Here is a 22,521-nt window from a genome sequence, read left to right on the forward strand (position 1 = left end):
GATCTGATACAGGTTCAGTGCGTCTAGGCCTGGGATGATTGTTTTGGGATTGGGCATATTGGGTTTGTCAAACCAAATGTTGAGGTCACCCAGAACAAATAGGTTGGAGTGTGGAGTTATGAAATTTGAAACTGTGTCTAGAAGTGTGTCAGGGAAAGTTGCATTGCTAGGTGGAGGTCTGTAAAGGAGCAGGAAGTTACAGGAGGAAGATGGAATAGCATTGCATCTGGTGAAAAGGGCCTCACAATCTTTTATGGAGACAACGTCAGCTTTAGTGATATGTAATGTTTGTCTGAACACAACAGCTAGACAACCTCCTCTTTTGCCAATTCGATTTTGGGTGACAGTTTGAAAGCCTAGAGGAATGACTTTATGCAGGACTGGAGCCATTTCATCTCCCAACCATGATTCAGTTATGAAGAGTAAGTCAGGTTTTGTCACAGTGAGAAGGTCGTAGATATGATGTTTGTTTATAGAGAGTGATCGAGCATTTATTATTAGACAGTTTAAAGAACGTGCTTTGGTGAAATCGTTTTGGGCACTCACTAACAGCTTAAGATTGTTATCAGCCCACACTGACAGGTTACACATGGTATGAATTCCTACTTACCTGTTTGATGGAGTATCGGATATCTCTAGCAAGATACAATATGTTTGGGTTCACAATGCAGGTTAGAAAGGGGATGGGTTTACTCCGTGTTAAGACTAGAGCTGGGCATCCATTGCAAGTTGGTCTGGTTGTGGCTCTCACCAACTAGTTAAACCAGTGATGGGTGGCCACTGCAGGTTACACTGGATAGAAGCTAGCATGGGCAAGTTAGACCTAGAATAGACTGTCACAAGTAAATAGACTCAATACAAGTCACAGGCAGGTTAGATCTACAGCCAGTATGGCATGTTTGACTGCCCTCTTACTGGCATCATCAGCTATATCTAGTTTAGACTAGGCACATTACAATCAATCAATCAATCAATATAAACTTTATTCGGATAAAAGTGCATATCCATAAAAGTACAGACACAAATTCCAAAAACAAAGAAACAATTAAAACATCAACTAGGATTAAGATTAAAATTGGACCTCCAGTAATACAATGCACAAGCTGATAATGGAACAAATCATTAAAAACATATAGCCTACAGGTTAAAAAAAAACGATGAAGTAAAGTGCTAAGATTCAGCAGGGGCACATAGAATTGCGAGTGCGCACCGCCGCCTTCAGGAAAGAGCCAACCCGAAAGGTTAGTTCATCGCCTTTTAGAGCAATGGCCTTCCCATAAGCTACCTTGTAATTAATCTTGGGTGAGGCTTTAAAATAAGGAATCAAAAACCTTTTAGTAAATATTAAATAATAAGAACAAAAAAATAAAAAATGCAACATCGATTGTTTATGTTGGTTATTGCATGGACATAGCAAGAGATCGAGATTAGGAATAAAACCCGCGGGGAAAGAGAGCATAAATTTCATGGTGTCAGTCCTCAGCCGGAAGAGTAAACCCCTTTCCCAATGGCAGATTGGTTTTAACAGGTAGCTGGAAATCGCGCATGAGACATTCTCAATGTGCATATATCTAGCGACTGACGTTTTTTTACGCTCTATGACAAGTCTAGCATTCTTGTACGATGCGTAGAGGGCCCTTTGAAGGCAATTCTTGCTAGTGGTACCAAGGTCTGAGGGATTTAAAAATACAAATTCATGATTCACACTAACTAAACTTTTGTGAACCGCAGCCAGCCATGGTATCTCCATCCCCCTATCATATTTCAGACAGTCTGATATTATCTCTCTTGGGAGTTGAGCCGCTGGATTTTTCCAGATTCTCATCCAAAATAGGGCTGGGTGAGCCTTAATGTAATCTTCAATATATGGCAGGTAAGTTCACAATGACTGGCGTATTTGGAGGATGAGATGGGTGCACCCAGGATTTTCCGACAGAATCTATTCTCTTCACCCTGGATGCTGCCACTATTAGCATGACCCCAAACTTCAACACCATAAGTTGCAATTGGTATGCATTGGAGTCTAAAAATCTTAACAGTGGCGGATACCACCTCCGTGTTCCTCGGCTTTGGCAGCCCAAGTATCGTGTTAATGGAATTTGTGAACTTCCTCCTACAATAGGCCACGTGATCAGCCCACAATCCATTCGATGCAAATACCAAACCAAGATATGGGAAAGTGCGAGTGCTCTGTAAACTATTGGAATTTAAAACTATTGATGAATTAAAATACTTCTTAGACCCACACGCCATTAAAAAAGATTTTTAAAAATTGGTGCATAGATCCGGGGCTGCCATGAACTCTACGAAACCAGGCACCAAAATACGGAGAGCTTTTGGGGTGCGCCCCATTAACATCGCATCGTCGGCATATAACAGGGCAGGAAGTTTATTACCATTAATGTGTGGGGCGTCTTGAGTTAATGTTACCAGGGACTTAAATCATTGATATACAACATAAATAAGAGGGGGGCCAGGACACAGCCCCGCCTGACCCCCCCTACCAACCTTAATGTCTTTGGAAACAGCACCATCCCAGCTAATGCGTACTCGGGCGTGTAGATCTTTATGCAGGTAAGCTAAAAAAGATACGAGGGACTCTTCCAGACCGTAATTAAAAGAGTGGTCCACAGCCGAGACTTGTTGATAAAGTCAAAGGCCGACGTGAGGTCCATGAATGCCAGATATACAGGTGATTTCTTAGCTATATTATATTTGCCAATGATCAAGTTGAGGTTAAGACATTGTTCCACAGTGCCGAAGTTACTCCTAAACCCCAACTGACACGGATGTAAAATCTGACATTCCTCGGCCCATGACCTAATCTTATTGTACAAGACACTCCCGAAAATTTTCTGCGTATTATCAACCAGGGAGATCGGCCTGTAACAACTCGGGTTTGTGCGGTCCCCCTTCTTAAATATCGGCACGATAATACTGGAGGACCAAGTATGGGGTATGGGAGAACTAATTAAATTATTAAAAACATTTAGCAATGGAGGTGCCCAAAAATCTGGGTAGCTTTTGATAAGGTCAATAGGCAAACCGTCAGGCCCGGGAGCTTTGCATCCCAGGCTCTGATCGATAGCCTCCACACATTACATTACTGCATGTTACACTGGGTACAAGTGGTCACTGGCAGCTCAAATTATGTATAGGTTGTCAGTGGTCGGTGATGGGTAGGGGCCATCACTGTATCTTTATAGACCAGGCATAGACTGCCAGTGGCAGGTTTGTATACATATGGTACGCCCATGGCAATTTAGAACAGGGACATGCAACAACCTGCAGGTCAGGGTGACTTGGGTATGGATGGTTGAAAATTCTGGAAAATATACGAGTGCTGAGGGTAGGTGTGAAGGCCTGTCACCAGAAAATAAGGAGAAGTACATTTTGTGAGGAAGGTCATAGGGTTTTTAAAGAACTTATAAGTGATTTGTGTCCATTTTAAACCTACACGTAATAGAAAGGTTTTAAACATTTGCATATCAATGGACACACCATTTTTCAAATAATCATTGATCGATTTATATGGCTTTAAATTAATTCAGCTACATTTTTCAAATTTGCTACCAACCTTTGCCAGCTTTGGCATCTATCAGCTGAACAGAGCGACGCCGGCGGCTTCCTGGCTGAGGGCATGAAGGTTCTACAGGAAGAGAAAGAATGAGACCATTGGGTATGCGTTCAGCAAATGAGTTTATTTTCTGTGTTGAAGGGGTCTCCATACAGTGAATACATTTGGTGAGGTACTGGTGTTGGTAGTGCTCTTGTTGTAGACTTTATCTTGATCTTTATGCATAAGAAGGTATATTCCTTTTGTAGTTCGATCGGAGGAATAAAATACCTGATCGTTGTGGAGTAGAGGTCTTAAAACTTGTTTCAAGAGCCAGTCCAGCATCATAAAAGACCCCCACATTGTTGGCACCACCCCCAGGAGTGCATCCAATGTCATTCTTCTCCACAGAGTCCCACACCTAAAAATGACAATGGAAAAGGTATTAATTACCCAAGAAGAAATGCATTTCTTTGAGTTAAACTGCTATTTCCATTACAGAGAGTGGAACAGGTGTGTAAAAGTGTTTAGTTGGACAAGTGGGTACATCAATTCTGTGCTCTCGAGTTTATTGATCTCCATCATGTTTATGAAGGCTGGAATCACAAAGCAACCTTCTTAGGAATGACTTTCCACTAAGACCTTTGTTTACTTGTGTCAATACAAACTTAGCCCTCTCATTGCATCAAGACATTCAGCCTGCACATTGTCTCGATTCTTAAATTAGAATGCACCACTAGAATATTTAGGTCAACATGCACTTTGCCTCCATCCACAAATTCAGGAGGCTCACAGGAATGTTTAGTTAAACGTGCACCTTGTCTCCATTTCCAAATTCATATGGATCAAACATTTATTTCAAAGTGCACCTTGGATACATCTCCAAATTTAGATGGATCCCTTGAATATTTCCCTGCAGTTAAATCGGAAGTCTCCTCATGACCTACTCTAGCTATATCTGATTAATAATCGCCTTTCTTTTTCAGCTTTCTAACTGTGCCTCCTGTGCTTTATCATGATAAAATTTGAGGCTAAAATTAACCAACTTCAGTTTGGTGTTGCATAATGAGCAAAACCGATGGGACCAAAGTTTTGATTGCCTGGGGTATGGCAATATTCTTTATGTCACTCACTGGTTATGTTACTATCCATTCTTCACCATGACCCCTGGTGCAGAAACCCAGAGGACCCCATTGAGAATCATCTTAAGACACCAAGTTTCTGCATTGGATGCAAGGAAGAATGTTGGTGGCTCCTAAAACAAGATGTTACTCTCTACTCCTTTTAAGATGTCTAAAGAATAAGCATGGTGGCCCCTATCAAGAGTGGTCATGTCCTGTTCTCCTAAACAGGATTCAGGGAATAAGCTCTAGCAAGAGTCATCCCTCTTCCATGTTAATCATCAGATCTACTTATGTACAACCTCATTAAGATGCCTAGTGCTCAGTCCTCCTGCATGAGGAGCTTTCAAAAGTACCGACTAGGAGTCTAGAGGACCCCACTGAAAATAATATCCCTCCAACCTCCAGAATGGATCCAGGGTAGGCTCCAAGATGGTTCAACACAGAATCTAAGAGCCACATGGACGACCGTTTTAGCAGTAGTAAACAGAGAATCAGGCCATTTGCAACGCTAAAACGGTTTATAGCATGTATCAACCCAATTTTGCGAGTTGATAACCTGTTACCGACTATCAAATTAGGGTTTATGGGTCGCTATTAGGAAGGAGTGTGCCAAGGGCATCCATTCCTAATAGCGAGTCGCAGAGAGATGTATGATTGTTTTGCGACCAGAATCCAGTCATAAAACAATCGCAGTTTACCGCCTACTTCAAGTAGATCGTAAGTCAGTCGCAAAAGGGATTGGCAGCGATAACGTTTAATTTTCCTTTTTTAAATGCATCCCGTTTTCCTTTAAGAAAAATGGGCTGCATTTCAAAACAAGCATTTTAAATGCAATAGGTCTCGCAATTGCGAGATTTTAAGCTGTTGACATTGTAAATGATAAGGCCTTTTATTTAAGTGCTTTTCAAAGCAAAACATATATAAAAGGCATTGTTATTATTAATGCTAACAGCTCAAACTCTCGCAAATGCGAGACCACTTTAATGGTGGCCGTGCCCCTTTCTTTAGACTCTGCTCGCCGTATTCGAGTTACAGTGAGCTGCATCTTAAGAAAGGGGCACGGCCAACATTAAGGTGAAAGCGCTTATGGGGCGCTTTTACACAAAGTGCAAAACTGAATAAATAAAGAAAGCTTTTGTAGCGCAACCGCTAATAGGAAAGCGGTCGCCCTGTAAATTAAAGAAATGTGTGTGCCTGCTAGAGTGAAAGGAGACCGCACCGTAAATGAAGTAATTAAATAAGTGCTGCTGCTATAGTTAAAGCGGACCGCACTGTAAATGAAAAAATACAGGACTAATAACAATATAAAAGATAACGGAGAGCTGCAACGTTGTGGGTGGAATAGGGAAGATCATTAAAGAAAATAGTGATCACCGACTAGATAAAGCAGACTGTGCAACAATACAAGTAAAAAGTCCAGTCGTTATGGGAGGTTACAAATGCAGAGAAGGCGGTACCAAGGAGGGACTACTAAGCCTATTCATGAATGAAAAGCAACGATTTCGAAAGGACAGTAACAGGAGCCAATTGAAAAGATGGGCGGGAAATGGGCGGAGCTTCTATGTTATACCTCAATACAGCATACCTCACAGAGCAGCGCATGCACTGCTAAGGCTCAACCTAAAACAATTTTTTTATTTAACAAGCAATCACAGACATGGTGGTCTGCTGTCCCCAGTAGGCCGCCATCCCTGTGGTAACAGGCTATTCATAATGCACTAGAAAATCAACACAGGAGCATTAAAGAATTATTCTGTTCTCTTAGCATGCAAGTGGCTCCAACGCTGCTATCTGCCAATAAGCAATAAGTAAGCATCACATTGGTTAGGTCACCAGGAACGTCTATTCAGCCAGCCCCTGAAATACTCCACTGGCCGTCCACCCCAGAGAGAGAACAGCCCGGCATGCCACACACTGTTAGATACAGGACTTGTATTAGTTAAGTCTAAAACTCAGAGTGGCTAGAGACACTGATTGGATATGAAGAATTCCGTAGAGCCTCCTATGGAAGCTGGTGCCGTCGTCTGGGGCACCCCATAACAGAACACGCCACCAAAGCATCCTAGAGGGATCCCCAGTATCATTCTTCAGCAAAGAATGAAGTGTCACTTTTTATTAATGTCTCAAGATGGTCTTAACATGGTCCCTCCGGCTTGTCGATTCACATAATGCTTAATGTAATGTTCTTGAATACTGCATTGCTACTTACCCCTGTGTGAGTGTTGGACTGTACAAGCACGTTCACATGCCTGTCAGCGGTGCCTTTGAACCACAGAACAATACAGTGACAGCAATAATTATTTCCCAGGGATGTGTAAGAGACCTGCAGTTGTCCCTGTCTCAATATTTAATGCTGATGATATTGTAGAGATGCCTCGCAGTATTCTTGGTGTAGACATTAAAGAAGGGCCCAGGTTTGATTGGAGAATCAAACAAGTCATCGCTTCCTCTCGGTGGGATTCATGCTAACACGACAAGTCATACATTGGGCAGAAAGTGTCCCTCTGGACTCACCTTCGACTGGGAGATTTTGTGCTTCTTGTTGAGAACGAATACACCTTTATCCACTGCAACGAGGCCAACTCTCGCATTGTGATCACCTGTCACCTTCAACCTCATGGATTTTCCCGGCTCTTTTACGCTATTGTCACTGGCTGTTGCCCCCGATACTTCCAGCTGTTGAAGAAAACATGTCATAAAAGGATTGCTTTAAAACTAAACTTGAAACGGTTTACTCTTGCTTTAGGGGATACTTTAACAAGTAGCCAGAATGTGTCTATTCATCTACCCCCAGAATACACATCATATTGTCTAAGGTGAAGGCGGGACTGTAGTATTTGATTGTTCACTTCGCCCAGCAACCCTGTCTTCAGTGCCTTTGTTATCAATACCTGCTTGGCGTAGGCATCAGCTGTGCCTGCTAGGCCTTTAGACATTTCCAGCACCCACTTCCATCTGCCAATGGTGTCACCTTGGCCCAGACTGCATCCATTCGCAGGAGACAGTGGGCACAGGTCACAGACTTTGGAATTGACATGTCCCTTTCCACCTGCCAGTACCCACTAGGCAGGAGCTTTCATCATGGCCAGTGGGCACAGGGCATTACGTTTCACTTTCACTTTCACTTTCATGTGCCTATTCCAGTTTCTCCCAAAACCAGCACCAAGCTGTCACTAAACACATGGCCAGACTAGACTTTAACTATCCCCTCTGTCCCAGGCCCCTATGCCCAATGGGCACTAAAATGTGTGCTCAGTAGCCCTACCAGCTTTGTCTACTGAGCACGGATCTGCAGCAGCAGCAGTTGTATTACCCCATCTGATGGGGTTTACAATAGAACCTGCAACCTTTGGGCTTCCCTGTAACCCCCTTCCTCTGTAACCCATCTCCATGGAGGGCTCGACATGTGCTATCAGGCTTTGTTACATTCAATGGAGGAGAAGGCTTACAAGGACAGCTTGTAGAAAATGGCAGCTTTGGATGGCTCACCGTTCCCATGCAGGTGTCCCTCACATCCACCCAGATGGAGTCTGCCACAATCTCGCTCTGTACGTAGTAATAGGCAATGATGCGGAAAGAGGGTATGTAGTCCGGAAGGATAGGCAGCGTCATGGTCACCAGCGATTGCCCCGGCTGCCTCTCTTGTTTGCCAACCTTGTAAATTCTTCCTTTGCTCATTATCTGTGGGTGGGGGAAGGGGAATTGGAGGGGAGGCAATGGGACAAAGATTCGTTAGCATGTTGCAAAATCAGAGATCCTAATGTAGGCATCAGAAACGTAAACCTTCTATTTCAAGTTGGCTATTTTTGTGCAATAGACAGTCTCGTAAGATACAGTTGGAGGGGGCAGAAAGTGACACGTGGACAAGGCCTACTCCATCTTCGTCACGTTGTAATACTTTAAAGAAATGGCTAAAATGCAACTGTAAGAAGTCAATTATTTACCACAAAGTAGAACAGTTAACAAGCATTTGCAATGCAATAGGTCTCGAATTTACGAGAGTTTGAGCTATTGGCATTGTAAATGACAATGCCTTTTATTTATGTGTTGTTTTTAAACCAGATAAATAAAAGGCATTATCATTTACAATGCCAACCGCTTAAACTCTCCCAAATGCAAGACCTATTGCATTGCAAATTCGTTTGCCGCCCGTGCAATAAAGATAAATAAAACAAAAAACGTTCGGAGAGAGGTGTCTTGCCTGCAACAGCAGGCAGGACAAAACTATTTGAGAAAATAGTGCTTGGAGACTGTAATTAAAGCCAACCGGGTAACAACACAAGTAACAAGGGGTGTCCTTATCGGAGGTTACAAACTGAGACAAGGTGTTACTAAGGAGGGACTGCTAAGCCTATTGACCAATGACAAGCCGCAGTTAACAGTGGACAATGACACAAGCCAATGAACAATATGGGTGTAGAGTGGGCGGAGCTTCAAGTCCATATGCTTCGCAGAGCAGCGCATGCGCTGCCCAGGCTCGACCTAAAAATGACAACTGGGTATCAGATCTACAATCAGTCTGGGTTGGTTATGACGCGCGTCTGGTACTAATCAGCCCATTCATGAAAGCAAAAGTTAGCACAAAACATTTAACTAGTTTGATTTCAAGAATAGACTAAACATTATACAGAATTCTGAACCTACTAGAATGAATATGCTTTGGGACGGCTTCACTAAACTCAAGAGATAGCAGCCATTCATTTACACAACTAGACTTATACTACATTTTGTGAACATTTCTGAGACTGTACAAATAATGTCAGTGGGCAAACCTTGGAAACTGCAACTATTGGAAATTCCTAAAACTACTCATATGCATATACATTTATGAACGTCGAAAAGTATGGGTGTACAAAATTGAATGCAGAAGTGAATTTGCACTTTGTAACTTGTTGGGTTTCTTTCGCCACTGGGAAAATATTTCCTTCATTAACCCCTTCCCTGCGGGGGTAATTCCCCCGCGGTGCGGGGGGGGGGGGCACGGCGCCGCTGTGCTCGTGACGAGCTCTGCTCATCATGACTCACAGTGGAGCTGTGCTCATGACGAGCTGAGCTCGTCACGACCCCTCCCACTGATCAATTTTCCCGCACAGGCGGGGAATTAATCGCGCGTGTGCGAGCCGTGGCAGTTATGACGAGCTCAGCTCGTCATGAGCACGCAATGAGTTAATGAATCTGTTCCCCTCCATCTCCTTCAATTTTGTGGGTGATCCTTTCCCATCTGCACTACAAAGAGGGATTTATTTCTGCTCCTGACAGGATCATCACTAGAACATGTTTCAGGATGGGAAGCAACGTATGTTTGCATGTATTCACCAATCTATGCTTGGGGAGTAGACCTGGAAGTACACACAGAAATTCAACCACTTTTAATGAAGAATTAAATAGCTTGCCCGTTAATTGTGGTTTTTAATGCGCCTGTACTGTGCTGCATATAATAATAAATTCCTGACACGTTTCATTTGCACTTTAGTCTAGTGTTAGTCAAAAACCAAAGGCAAGCCTTGCAGACTTCCTCAACTATGTCATATTTTTTTTTCAACATTCTAATTTTCCACTATTTTACAACACTGATCTCCTTTATTCCTATTAGATATGGGGTCTCTAGTTGGCAGTGGTTTGCACCCTGTTCAAGTAGGGACCCTCACTTCAGTCATGGGGAAGGGAATTACACAGCTAAAATAACCCCTGCTTTGCACGATTATCCAGGCTTATCTCAGAGACAATGTGTAAAGCGTTTGTACATACACACACAGTAACACAGTGAAAACACTACAAAAGGTGACAACACCAGCTTAGAAAACATATCCAATACTTATCTGAATAAAAAAAGACCAAAACGACAAAAATCCAACATACCCAATTCAAAATATCACTTAAAAAAATGATGCAAGTGTAGCCCATGGAAATCAATGGATGTAGTTGTTTTAGCAAAAAGTACCATAGATGGGTCAACAATCTTAAATGGTGCAGGTGCAGGGGAGGGGAGGTGGGTCTAGCTCAGGAAGGCCCATCAGGCTGGTGATGGGCCATCAGGATATGCAGGGCACACCTCAGCTCCCTTTGTGTGACTGTCTAGAGTGAATGCACAAGGGCTCAACTGTCGGCCAACCCAAACGTGCATTCTACAGACAGGCAGAGGCACGGCATGATTAAGCAAGAAAATGCCCACTTTCTAAAAGTAGACCAACAAATGGGGTTAGGCCCAAAGAACCAGGGTCAGGTAGGGCCATAAAACCTGTGAAAAAATGGAGGGGGGGACCTGACACCTGTTTGACTTGTATGCTATTTCTTTAAAGCAACGATCAAACACCAAAGGATTATAGTTTTATCTGGTTATGTATTTACCTTTTATTCAATGATATTTTGTGGGGTTTTTTCACGCTAGTTCAAATGCATGAAAAGAATAACACAAGACATAAACAGTTTACAAACGAAACATCAAAGTTTCTACAATAAACATTTAAAACATGTGACATCACTACATTAAACAAATGGCTAACATTACAATGCACCATATCATGTCTTTTAAACAAAACAAACCTAGAGGCTAACAAACAATCCACCTCAAAGTAATACTACACGCAGGGAACAACAACTACAAATGGAGGGAGACACTTTTCATTTTGTTTCCCTCTAATTACATTGATATTAATTTACGTTCCTCTGTGTTGCTATGTGCCAACGCGTTTTGAATCCTAGGCAAGAAGTACTGAGGCTCTCATCAGGGCTACGTGATTGTGAAACATTGCGGAATCTGATGAAAGCTGGTCACACAAGTACGACCGCTCTCAGTGGGTCTTGGAATGAAATCCTACCCTGCAACAGTGAAACAATATTCAGAATATTATATTCTCATGTGGGATGCAAATAGAATCTTCCTGGAAATTGTCAATTAATCAGAACGGGTGCTTTCATCCGGAAGCGGTAACGTTTTCCATGTTATTTCTGGATACTTCAATACCTTAGATGATCAAACTATAATCCTTTAGTGTTTGAAATGAAATGAAATTAGGTATTTATAAAGCACGCGGATACTCACAAAGAGTGTCCAGGCATTAATCTCCAAAACCGTAACAGAAGAGCCCCGCTCCACCAACCATAGTGTTATTGTTGGAACAACCACGCTTTAAGCTGTTTCCTAAAAAACAACAAGTCCTGAGTCAATCTGAGATTAAGGGGCAATTCGCTCCACAGGCGAGCCGCTTGAACCTGAAACGAACGTCCTCCTATCCGAGATCGTGTGATCTTGGGAATCACTATAAGGAATTGTCTAGAGGACCTTCAGACTCATTGAGGCTGATAGCGTTGGACCCTGCTTCTCAGGTAAACCGCACCCGTATCACAGAAGGCTCGATAAGCGAGCACTAGGGCCTTAAACTGGATCCTCTTTATCACCGGGAGCCAGTGCAGCGCCTTCAGGTGGGGCGACATGCACGCTCTGGGGTTTACCATAAGAATAGCTCTGACTGTGGCATTCTGGCAGGTTAATAAAGAAGTAAACGAGCATAAAGACTAGCTTATGCAAAATAAAATCAACAAATTACAAAAAGATCTGAAGAAGTTCAGTCATGAGAAGGTTTACCCGTATATCAGAGATGATTACAAAAGTCAGGAACCTTCTGACTCAGGATCAGGACGGAGTGAACAGACAGCATCATCGGACTCTGAATATGATGACTGGTCGAGCGATGGATCAAACAAGAGCTGGCGAGGGAGAGCAAGAAGACCACGTAGAGGAAATTACAACCAAAGATATGGACATCAACAGATGTATCCTTGGCCGGGTCCCTTCGGCCCAGTTCAGTATCATGGTCCCCCTCAATTTCCAGCAGGTCCATATTTTCAGCCTGACTTTAACCAACATTTTTTTCGTCAGGGCGGAAGAAGAGGGAGACGTGGAAGAAGAGGCAACAAAAGAATCCAGTGGGAAGAAGATCGAAGCTCAGTGAACACGAGGAGCAACACCAGGGATCAACAGCCCAGCACGAGCAGTACGAGGGACTAGTGGTAAACCTTACAGATATTACCCTTACCACAGATGAACAAACTATTCTGGACAAGGGGTTGGGATTCGTCCCAACGACCTATTTGGATAAATTCCGTCTCCGCTGTGAACTGGGTGAATTCTTCAGAAAGATACGTTTGAAGACTTTCTTTCTAGATAAAGAAAGACCTACGGAAGGTGGTACCTATACCGATCTAAGACTCAAGTCAACCTTTTTTCCCCCCACTAACATGATGCCCCCAGAAGTACTGTCATTTGAAGAGGCAGTCACCAAGGAGGTCGAGTTACTCCAACCCAAGAGGAACGGGTTCAACAACTTGAGTAACAAAGAACGCAAGGCTTTGACTACCCTTCAATCTAGGACAGATATAGTCATTAAACCAGCGGATAAGGGTGGCGCTACCGTCATTCAAAGTACTAACGCATACAGAACGGCGTGCCTGAATCTATTGGCAGATACCAGATATTACAAGAAGATCAACAGGGATCCAACACAATGTATAAAAACCACTATCATGGCACTTACAACGGACGCCCTCACGAAAGAGTGGATCACCAAGAAGGAGTATGCTTTTCTGAACCAGGAAGACCCCAGAACTCCTTTGTTTTACACAATCCCAAAAATACACAAGGGAAAGACTCCTCCTCCGGGCAGACCCATTGTCTCCGGCATTGGCTCTGTCCTAGAACCATTATCAAAATATACGGATTGGTTCCTACGCCCTTTGGTGAAGAGGATTAAATCGTATGTTCAAGATACTAAGCATCTCTTTAATCTCCTAACAGAGGTGGAATATAATCCAATGGAAAACTTTTTGGTGTGTTTGGACGTGGAAGCACTGTATACAAATATACCTCAGACAGAAAGCATTAGAGCAGTTCAAGAAATTCTGCAACAAGAGGACTGGCTATGGTTAGCACCAATTGAGTGGGTGATCACTCTTATACATCTGGCCCTTACTGAAAACTTCTTCACCTTTGAAGATCAACTTTATTTACAGGTACACGGTACTTCGATGGGCAGCACATTCGCCCCTAGTCTAGCATGCCTGTACGTTAGCTGTTTCGAAGACCAACACATATGGACACATAATCCATTCAGTGAAAATATCTGTAAATGGTACAGGTATATTGATGATGTCCTTATGATCTGGAAGGGTGACCTAACGAGTCTTGACAACTTCAAAACGTGGATCAACTCTTTGAACCCTCACCTTCAATTCACTATGAATGTACACAAGGAAAGTATATCTTTTCTTGATGTTACGTTTACAGCAAAAGAAGGTACACTTGAAAGTTCCCTGTATACAAAACCGACAGACAGGAACAGTCTATTGAGATTTGACAGCGCCCATCCGCGTTCCCTAAGAGAGAATCTTCCAGTAGGTCAATTTTTGAGGATACACAGAAATTGCTCCAACTTGAAGACCTACAAAAAAGAAGCAGCTATCCTTACAAACAAACTCAAACAAAAGAAGTATCCTACTAAGATCGTAGAAAGAGCAAATAAAAGAGCACGTAACACCCCACGAGAAGCTCTTTTAGAAACACATGTAAAAGAGCAGCCGGATCAGCTAATATGTGTGACTACGTACAATACTTCATCCAATGTACTGAAGAAAATAATAAATAAGAAATGGTCCATACTAACATCCAACAGACTATCTTTTGAAAAACCCATGTTCTCGTTTAGTAAAAATTCTAGCCTAAGAGATGCCTTAGTACATACCAATACTTTTACACCAAAAACTACAAATCAAATGACACTATGGAAAACACCACCTGTTATGGGACACTATCCCTGCGGATCATGTGTGGCCTGCCCATTTACAGAACATACTAAGACTTTGGAATTAGGCTTACAGTCACCGTGGGAACAGAGGTCACACACTAATTGTAATTCCGAATCCGTGATTTACATGATTAGATGTCCATGTGAAATGATATATATTGGGATGACGAGTCGTAAGGTCAAAGTTCGCATTAGCGAACATAGGAGCACCATACGTAGAGCAATAACAGTTACTAAACTAACAGCACACTATCACGAAAAGAATCACAAGGACACAGAGATGAAATGGACTGTACTGGAAAAAGTTAAAAACACGGGTAACCAACAAAAAAAACTCTTAGAAAGGGAGCAACGATGGGTATATCGTTTGAAAACCCATGAGAAGGGCCTTAACGATTTTATACCCTGGAACCAACTTAATAGGTAAAGCTTTCCCTTCCTTATTAAAATATATCTGGTGCGACCACGTGTCAACGGAATGTGTTTTAACAATCTCTAGTTATCTATTGAGGTGCTATTTGTTAAAACATCATTATATGCCTCCCCTATATCAATTGAAAGGCAGTTCCATAGTGTGGATACGAGCGCATTAAAAAGATCCCTTGAGAAAGAACAATAGACCATGTGTACGGGTCTCACCAATTTGAAAAACACACATAACCTAAGGGTGAGTCTGACATTAACAAGCTGCATCGGCTATTATATTATTAATTATTTCACTCAGGATTGAACCAGCGACATCGCTTTTGTTTAGCCGATAGTAAGCCACATTGAAACTGTTTTTGAAATAAGACTTTATTGACATCCCGGCTCCTAATAATATAAACTACATTTCCCATCGCTCCTCAAATATTGGAACTACGACTTGTTTTGTGCCTGATTGGACTACACGTCCGGTCACGTGGTTGGGAGAACCAATCCTAGGCTAACCACACAAACCTAGGTGTCCGAGTACTCCGGACAATGCAATAGAGGTAATATCTCCACTGAAACAAAATACTGGAGCCAGCGGGTGCTTCTACCCGCGGTGTAAATATTTTTGGGTATCACAGTTTCCTGATCTCAAACAAAGTTATCTCACTTCCCATTACACTCGGAACCACACGTTCACGTGATTTATCACGTGACGGGGTTGACCAATCTCGGCTCACTGCACCGAACGCTGGAAGCATAAATCCACCATTCTACGATACACGGCGCAAAACGCCGGGGATCGAGACCAAGTAGGTGGACAGGGGGGGCAGGACTCTTGACGAAGTAAGTGAGAATCTAATGAAGGACCTTGAAAGGGCGACTTAAATCCTTACGGAGAGAGATGTTTATATAGTCAGCATCTCCACATCCCTAAACGGGTCTTTTCCATACTTCTCCTCTCTCTCTCTCATATTCCGGAGTTCCCACGATAGGGTGTGACTACAGAGCTACCCCAATAGGCCCTACGATCCTCTGAGAAACGGAAAACATTCGAAATTCGGGTAAGAAAGAGTGCATGTGTGTGATTTGATTCTGCAGTGGCACATATGATTTGTAATAATCACGCATGGTTGAAGAAATACCATGTTCATTCACAGATACAGTGAGATTGTTGTATGTGAGCGTACTCCAGGAGAGTTTTTACATTGATAGAGAATACTAACTGGCATGAAGATTCAGTTAGGATGCGAGCAAATTCGCCACCGCACAATACATCTGTCACGCCGATTAATTGTGTACAGATACAGTTATGAGTGGCACATGTTTGGAGATAGTTGCACACCACTTTGCCTTATGATCACCTGGCACTTGTAGGTGTTGTTTATCCTAAACACGAATAGGGGAACCAGTACTAAGAAAATCCACAAGTACAAGTTGTTTGTTGTTGTTTTCTTTGTTCTCTTTTTACAGATGGAAAACGACGCTTGACAGATTAATGAATCAGTCGCTCATATAAGGAGCAGCTACTCTGCCCTTACCATAAGGAATAGGATAGGGAATTCCTTCCTCTGCTATCCAGGGTGGCCTCTTTTTGCCCTGAAGAAAGTCCTGGACCTTCAAGGCCACACACGGACTGAAACATGTTGGCACTAGGGTCATAGGACCATAACACTCCTACCTAGACCCCATTTTTAGTATTTTAATAACCCAGACAGACCCGATAATAAAGGGAAACTGGGGATCTGCCTGAGGTTTTTTAATTTTCTAGCCCCCCTGGTCTACAATATCTTCAAAGAGCTCCCAACACTGTGGTTGAGCCCACCCCGACATTTAGGCGTCGGGGTGACCCGATGATGAAGCATGACACCACTAGGGTGTGTGAGGGTACCTAAATCAAAAGGAATTGCTTCCTTGCTCACCTATTGGTGAAGTTAAATTTCCCCTCATTAATTCCTTCACATCATTCCATCCACGTGTATTGATATTGACCTTCTGTTGGTCAGTTGGAGTAAAATTAATTGTGTGATTGATTATATAGGGAGGTGTTACTCTGACCCAGAATCCTCTCCACCCTTTAGGCAAAAGGAATATCCTTTTTAATAGCCTTTTGTATACATGAAGAAAGTTTTTTGCCACTCTAATCAATCCAAAACAAGTTCCAGTGACAGTTTGGATTTGGGACTTCATCGCTAGACTAGTGTCCAACTTAACTCCCAAGTTTTTAACCATGCTGACTGGGGCCGAAGGGGGGGACATATCGCGAGGCCACCATAAATTCCAGTCAGCACATGAGGGGCAGCCAAAAAAGATAATTTTGGATTTTTCTGGATTACACTTAAATTGGTTAAGTTGGTTAAGGTGGTTAAGGTGCATCCAAGAAAAGACCAGGTTTGATTGTTGCTTTAAAGAAATAGCATAGAAGTCAAACACTTTCTAAAAGTGGCATTTTCAAACATGCAATTTCACCAAAAGATGTATTTTTAAATTGTGAGTTCAGAGACCCCAAACTCCAAATCTCAATCTGTCACCAATGGGAATTTACACTTAAAAGATATTTCAAGGCAAATCCCCATTATACCCTATGGGTGAGATATTCCTCACAATAGTGAAAAAATAAATGTGCAGTATTTCACTTTTAGGACATGTTAAATACAACTGTACATGTCCTACCTTTTAAATACATTGTACCCTGCCCATGGGGCTACCCTGGGCCTACCATAGAGGTGCCTCACATATACAACAAGGGAAGGTTTAGGCTTGGCAAGTGGGTGAACTTGCCAAATCATCATGGCAGTTTAAAACTGCGCAAACGGATACTGCAGTGGTAGGACTGAGACATGTTTGAAGGGCTACTCATGTGGGTGGCAGAATCAGGGCTGCAGACCCACTAGTAGCATTTGATTTACAGGCCCTGGGCACACCTGGTGCACTTTTCTAGGGACTTACTGGTAAATTGAATTTGCCAATCATGGATAAACCAATCGCCAATACAATTTAGAAAAGAGAGCATATACACTTTAGCACTGATTAGCTGTGGTAAAGCCAACAAATGCAGATCATAAAAGTTAGGAGGAAGAAGGCAAAATGTTTGGGGATAACCCAGCAAAAAGGGACAGGTTCAACAATTCCACACAATCTATAGACCCTCAACTATCTCGCTGATGTTGGGATGGGGACTTGGCCTAGGTAAAAACCAATGCAACTAGGGCTTAGATATTACTATGCCACTTCCTTCACTGCCTGTGCTCCCTTCCCCAACTGCTATTAATGGCCAGCAGTATGGATTAATGACTTAGGGCCCTTTTAATAGTTTGATTGATGGGCTACTTGGTCAAAACCTGAGAGATACCCTGTTTGCCATTTTAAAAGTGCCAAACTCAAAATAAGGCTTTTAGTCATTTAAACAATTGTTTTTTCTTTAGAAATCTCATAAATCTCAAAAATGAGATTTTTGTTTGCTGCTTTCTTTATCACCTTCTTTTCTTTTTATGCCATTATTGATATGACTGTGCCTGCATTATCTTTAAAGACTCTTTCTAGTGCTATTCCCTCTCTCACCTAGTTGTTGGTCCACAGTTTTGCGTTTAATTATTTTGCACAATCTATGGTCTGTTAAGACATGTCCAATGCTGGTCTGTTAAAGAGTATCTTCTCAGCATATTCCAAGAGATTGTTTTTCATCATTCGTTCTGGTTGTCCAGTTTACAAATAGGGATCCCATAATATTTGCATGAACTGTCAGGCCTTCGCTGAGACAAGGGGAGGAAGGTCATTTACCTTCCAGTCCCCCGGCACCAGACAATTTGGAATAACAGTGAAAGACATGGAGAAAAGTAAGTTGTTCTGTTCTTCTACGTCAAGTGTCTTGGACCTCCATGAGGCTGAGATCTAATCCAGAACTGAAGAGTTGCAATGCTGAAGGGACATTGTGGATTGGGCTCAAGCCAATTCTAGGTTGGCAGTGTTCATGGCAAGCATGACCTAACCTACAAATCTCAAAAGAGGAAGCAGCAGGCTCAGCCTGATGTTAGATCACTGCAGGCACAACTGAGAAGATGGTTCAGTGCTTTCGAAGGCCATAGTTCAGTGCAGTGGATACTGTAGCACAGAATACTCCATATCTTTACATGTTGCACTTTTCAGGTCCAGCACGGCCTTTAGGCCAGTGTTATAATAGCCTAGATATACAAAAATATCCTCCTCAGACATGCAGATCAGCACCAAAGTAGAGCAGAAAATGTGCATTGAAAAGTATTTTGTATAGGATCAATGTATGATCCTAAAATATAGTATAAACATGTAATATCTGTATACAGTGTTCAAGTTCTAAATGTTTTATAGTACAATATGCAAACATGACCAGTATTTTTCTTTTAGAAAGGTGGAAAAGTCACAGCAAGCTCTCTGTTCCCAGTACAGGTACGAAATCCCACCTGCACTAGGAAGAGCATATCAATGAAAGTCGGGCTGGCTGTTTGAAACCAAGGATCACTTTTCAATGTGCCGGCAGCAACCCTCTTGACTTTCAAAGGATGGCAGAGATCCCCTGTAGGGTGCTAGAGTGAATGACTGCATCAGCTTACAGGGACCTCTTTTCCCCATTCCAGGAGGTACCGTTAGGGAGAGTGCTGACTGTGCAACACTTCTATGTGGTGCTGCCAGTGTCCTCCTGAAGGCCTGTTTGCCTTGCCTCTGTGCCCACATATGTTATATGGTGCAGGTGCAAAGTCAAAGGATTCCTTCATTTGCTTAGTGCCAAGTGCCCATGCAAATGGAGAAAGGCCCCCTTGACATTGTGTCAGCGCACATTTAGTGCCAATGCAATCTGTAATACAGAAGGGGTTATGCAAATATTTGTGGGCCTTTCTGCAATACTAAAGCACCTTGGGGCTGCAGAAAGCTAGCACAAACCCTCATTCTGCCCATGGGGCACTTTACAAATATGAAGCATGAGGTGTCATCAGACCCAGAAGTCACAGAGTCTGGGTACATAAAGCCCACTACCCCCTGTCACCTAAGTGATCAAACCCTAAGCCTCTCACTCAGCAATCTAAGTTCCAGTTGGATAAACTACTAAAAATTTATCTGCACCATCAGTCCTGTTTGCGTCAACCCTGGGACTGTCCCCCAGCCCTGCCATTAAATCATGTTTATTGAATGTCATTATATTTTCCCAGCTTAGCAAGAGCTTTTCCAATTACCACTAAGACCGTTCCTTCACCCAGCTTCATAAGTCCTGTTTGAATGCATCTCAGAATTCTGTGGCAAAGTCATCCGGGTCCTGGTTAAATATACCTGGGACACCCTACTTGTCCATTTCGCTGAGCCTGACTGTTTGTACCCCAAGACCAACCTTTTAACTAGAGATATAGTACTGCAATACTAAATCTTAAAATATCGACCCACTACAATATTGATTTAGACAATATTATCAAGGTAAGTAAATGAGGAGTTAGACTAGGATGAATACCCTCAAAAAAGAGATGGATGTCCTGTCTGTCCTGTTAACAGTGTATAGGGCCTCTATCCACTTTAAATAGGGTTGACAGGACATCAGCTGATTTTTTAGGAGTTGTCATGCATGTACCAAAGTCTCAATAAGACCCCAAATCTTTACTCCCCAATGGAAGATACTGTACTGGTTGATATCTTGCAGTCCATATTGTTGGTGGCTGATATTTGTGTATCCATTATTTTGAAGCACAACCCACCTAGCTACAGAAGTTCTAGCATCCTTTCGCAGCTCCAGGCATTTCAGTTTTATGAACCCCAGATCCCTTTCCTAGACCAGCTCCTCGGACCGTAGTGTTGTTTGATGAACATTAAGAATTTCGCTCAGCATCATAACTCCTAATGGAATGATCCTAGGCACACCCTTCTAGGTCCATCGGCCCTAACAGGATGAATCTTTGAACCTTTCCCTTGTATCAGCTTTCCTAGTCTTGGCTAAATGAAGCAAAAGACCTTCCCCCTCAGCCAGTCCCTGGAGACCAAGCCACAGGATAATTTCTATTCCCTGATTTCTCCATTTCTGCAATGTGTCCTTACTATGTAAGTGTAGGATTTAATCTGGTTCTCTACGGCCAGGTCATTGCTCTTCCCAATGAAGTTCACATTCAGGTTGTCACCCGCTTTCACATCATTGGCGGTGACTCCGATGTGGAGGTAGTTCTTGAAGCTTCCTTGTGCCTTGTAAGCAATTGCCTTCATTGTTGCATGCGCCTGACGATCAGCGGGGTACAATGTTTTTTTTGTGGCAACCTGAAAAATTAACATTATCATAGTTAGATCACTATTTGAAGAAACACAGGCCTGAATCCAGATGTGCCAATTGCACAACATCACTCTAATGCAACAGCACTGTGAACCTGTGATTCCTCTGTGTCAGCTCATGGCTCTGCTTCTCAAAGTCTGCTTTGTATCCAACTCCATAGGGTTGATTCATTACTCTTTCCCTCAGCACCCCAATATCTCTGTGTTACCACACCCCTTAGTAGTTGTGCTTCTCTCTGTTCCACAGCACCTAAATAAACTCAGATGCCTGGTTGTGTAACTTACATTGTCCATGTGATAGAAATGTCCATCTGCAGTGAGGCTCGTCCCTCTGTGTGAGGGTAGTTTGCAAGTGTGTGATGGTTGTCTATGTATGCAAGTGACAGTTAAGTGAACCGGCAAATTACGAGCCTTCTGCGAACACACGGAATATAAAGAGTGAAAAAGAACCTGAACTACTACAATGTAGATTTTGCATTGGAAAGAACCAAAATGTGCACGCTATGTTCCACTTTCAAGGCATAAACTCCGGATATATTACAATTATCGTACTTGATACATTTTGAACGTCTCAGGGTCAGATTTTATCAGATTCAATTATTATCCCATCTGATCCTCAGACAATCACAAACAGGCCCCAAAAGTGAGAATTATCTCTGTATGTTTGAGTTATCACTCTGAGTGTGAAGATGTTCCTCAGTTTGTGACGGAAAGGCCTCTGTGTGATGAATGTCTATCTTTGCATGACATATGTTGTTTCAATTTCAGCATTTGGTAACTCACAGCAATGGGTAACTCTTCAATATTGGATGCTGTGTTTATTGTCAACTTAGTGGTCCCATCTGCCAGAGTACTGCCCTGAATGTTTCCAGGCGTAGCAACTACCGGTACACGGTGAGCAGGAGAGCCATCAGGGTTTGTAACGAAGACCTGAGAAGAAAACAGAACTTGGTGATGTGGGTGTAACAAAGACCTGAGAAGAAAACAGAACTTGGTGAGGTGGGAAGTCTGCTCTGTGACTAATACTTAGATAATCCACATAACAGTTATCCTGCATGCTGAACAGAACATTGGTAAAATCTTCATCAAACACTGGCTCAATAAAGAATATCATTATCTACAGAAAATACAAACTTCTACAGAAACAAACAGAAATAACAAAGAACACAGGCAAGAGGATTTAAATTCACTCGCATGAGTGTTTTATTTGGCCAAACATACATTTTAAAATGGCCAGTTTAATGAATGCCCCTTTTCCACATGGCCACCCTCAAGTTTTGCCGGGTATCCGATGCAATTTTGACAGACGTTCAAGTGCCAGATCTCTTTCCCTAAAACTGTACAATCGTTCCCC

At 42.5% G+C, this 22,521-nt stretch overlaps 1 protein-coding gene across 1 annotated transcript in view; it reads right to left on the reverse strand.

Moving 5' to 3' along the window:
* LOC146833096 (A.superbus venom factor 1-like) overlaps positions 1-22,521 on the reverse strand; it is a 663,114-nt gene that overhangs the window by 322,977 nt on the left and 317,616 nt on the right. The window contains exons 11-16 of the mRNA XM_085600729.1: positions 21,951-22,097; positions 20,943-21,155; positions 8,170-8,361; positions 7,195-7,356; positions 3,848-3,977; positions 3,578-3,649 (exon numbers count right to left, since the gene is read on the reverse strand). Coding sequence (XP_085456855.1) covers positions 3,578-3,649; positions 3,848-3,977; positions 7,195-7,356; positions 8,170-8,361; positions 20,943-21,155; positions 21,951-22,097 — 916 coding nt within the window. The remainder of the gene's footprint in view (positions 1-3,577; positions 3,650-3,847; positions 3,978-7,194; positions 7,357-8,169; positions 8,362-20,942; positions 21,156-21,950; positions 22,098-22,521) is intronic.

The sequence above is a fragment of the Triturus cristatus genome, chromosome 4_2 (assembly GCF_964204655.1).
Source record: "Triturus cristatus chromosome 4_2, aTriCri1.1, whole genome shotgun sequence".
Lineage (NCBI taxonomy): Eukaryota > Metazoa > Chordata > Amphibia > Caudata > Salamandridae > Triturus > Triturus cristatus.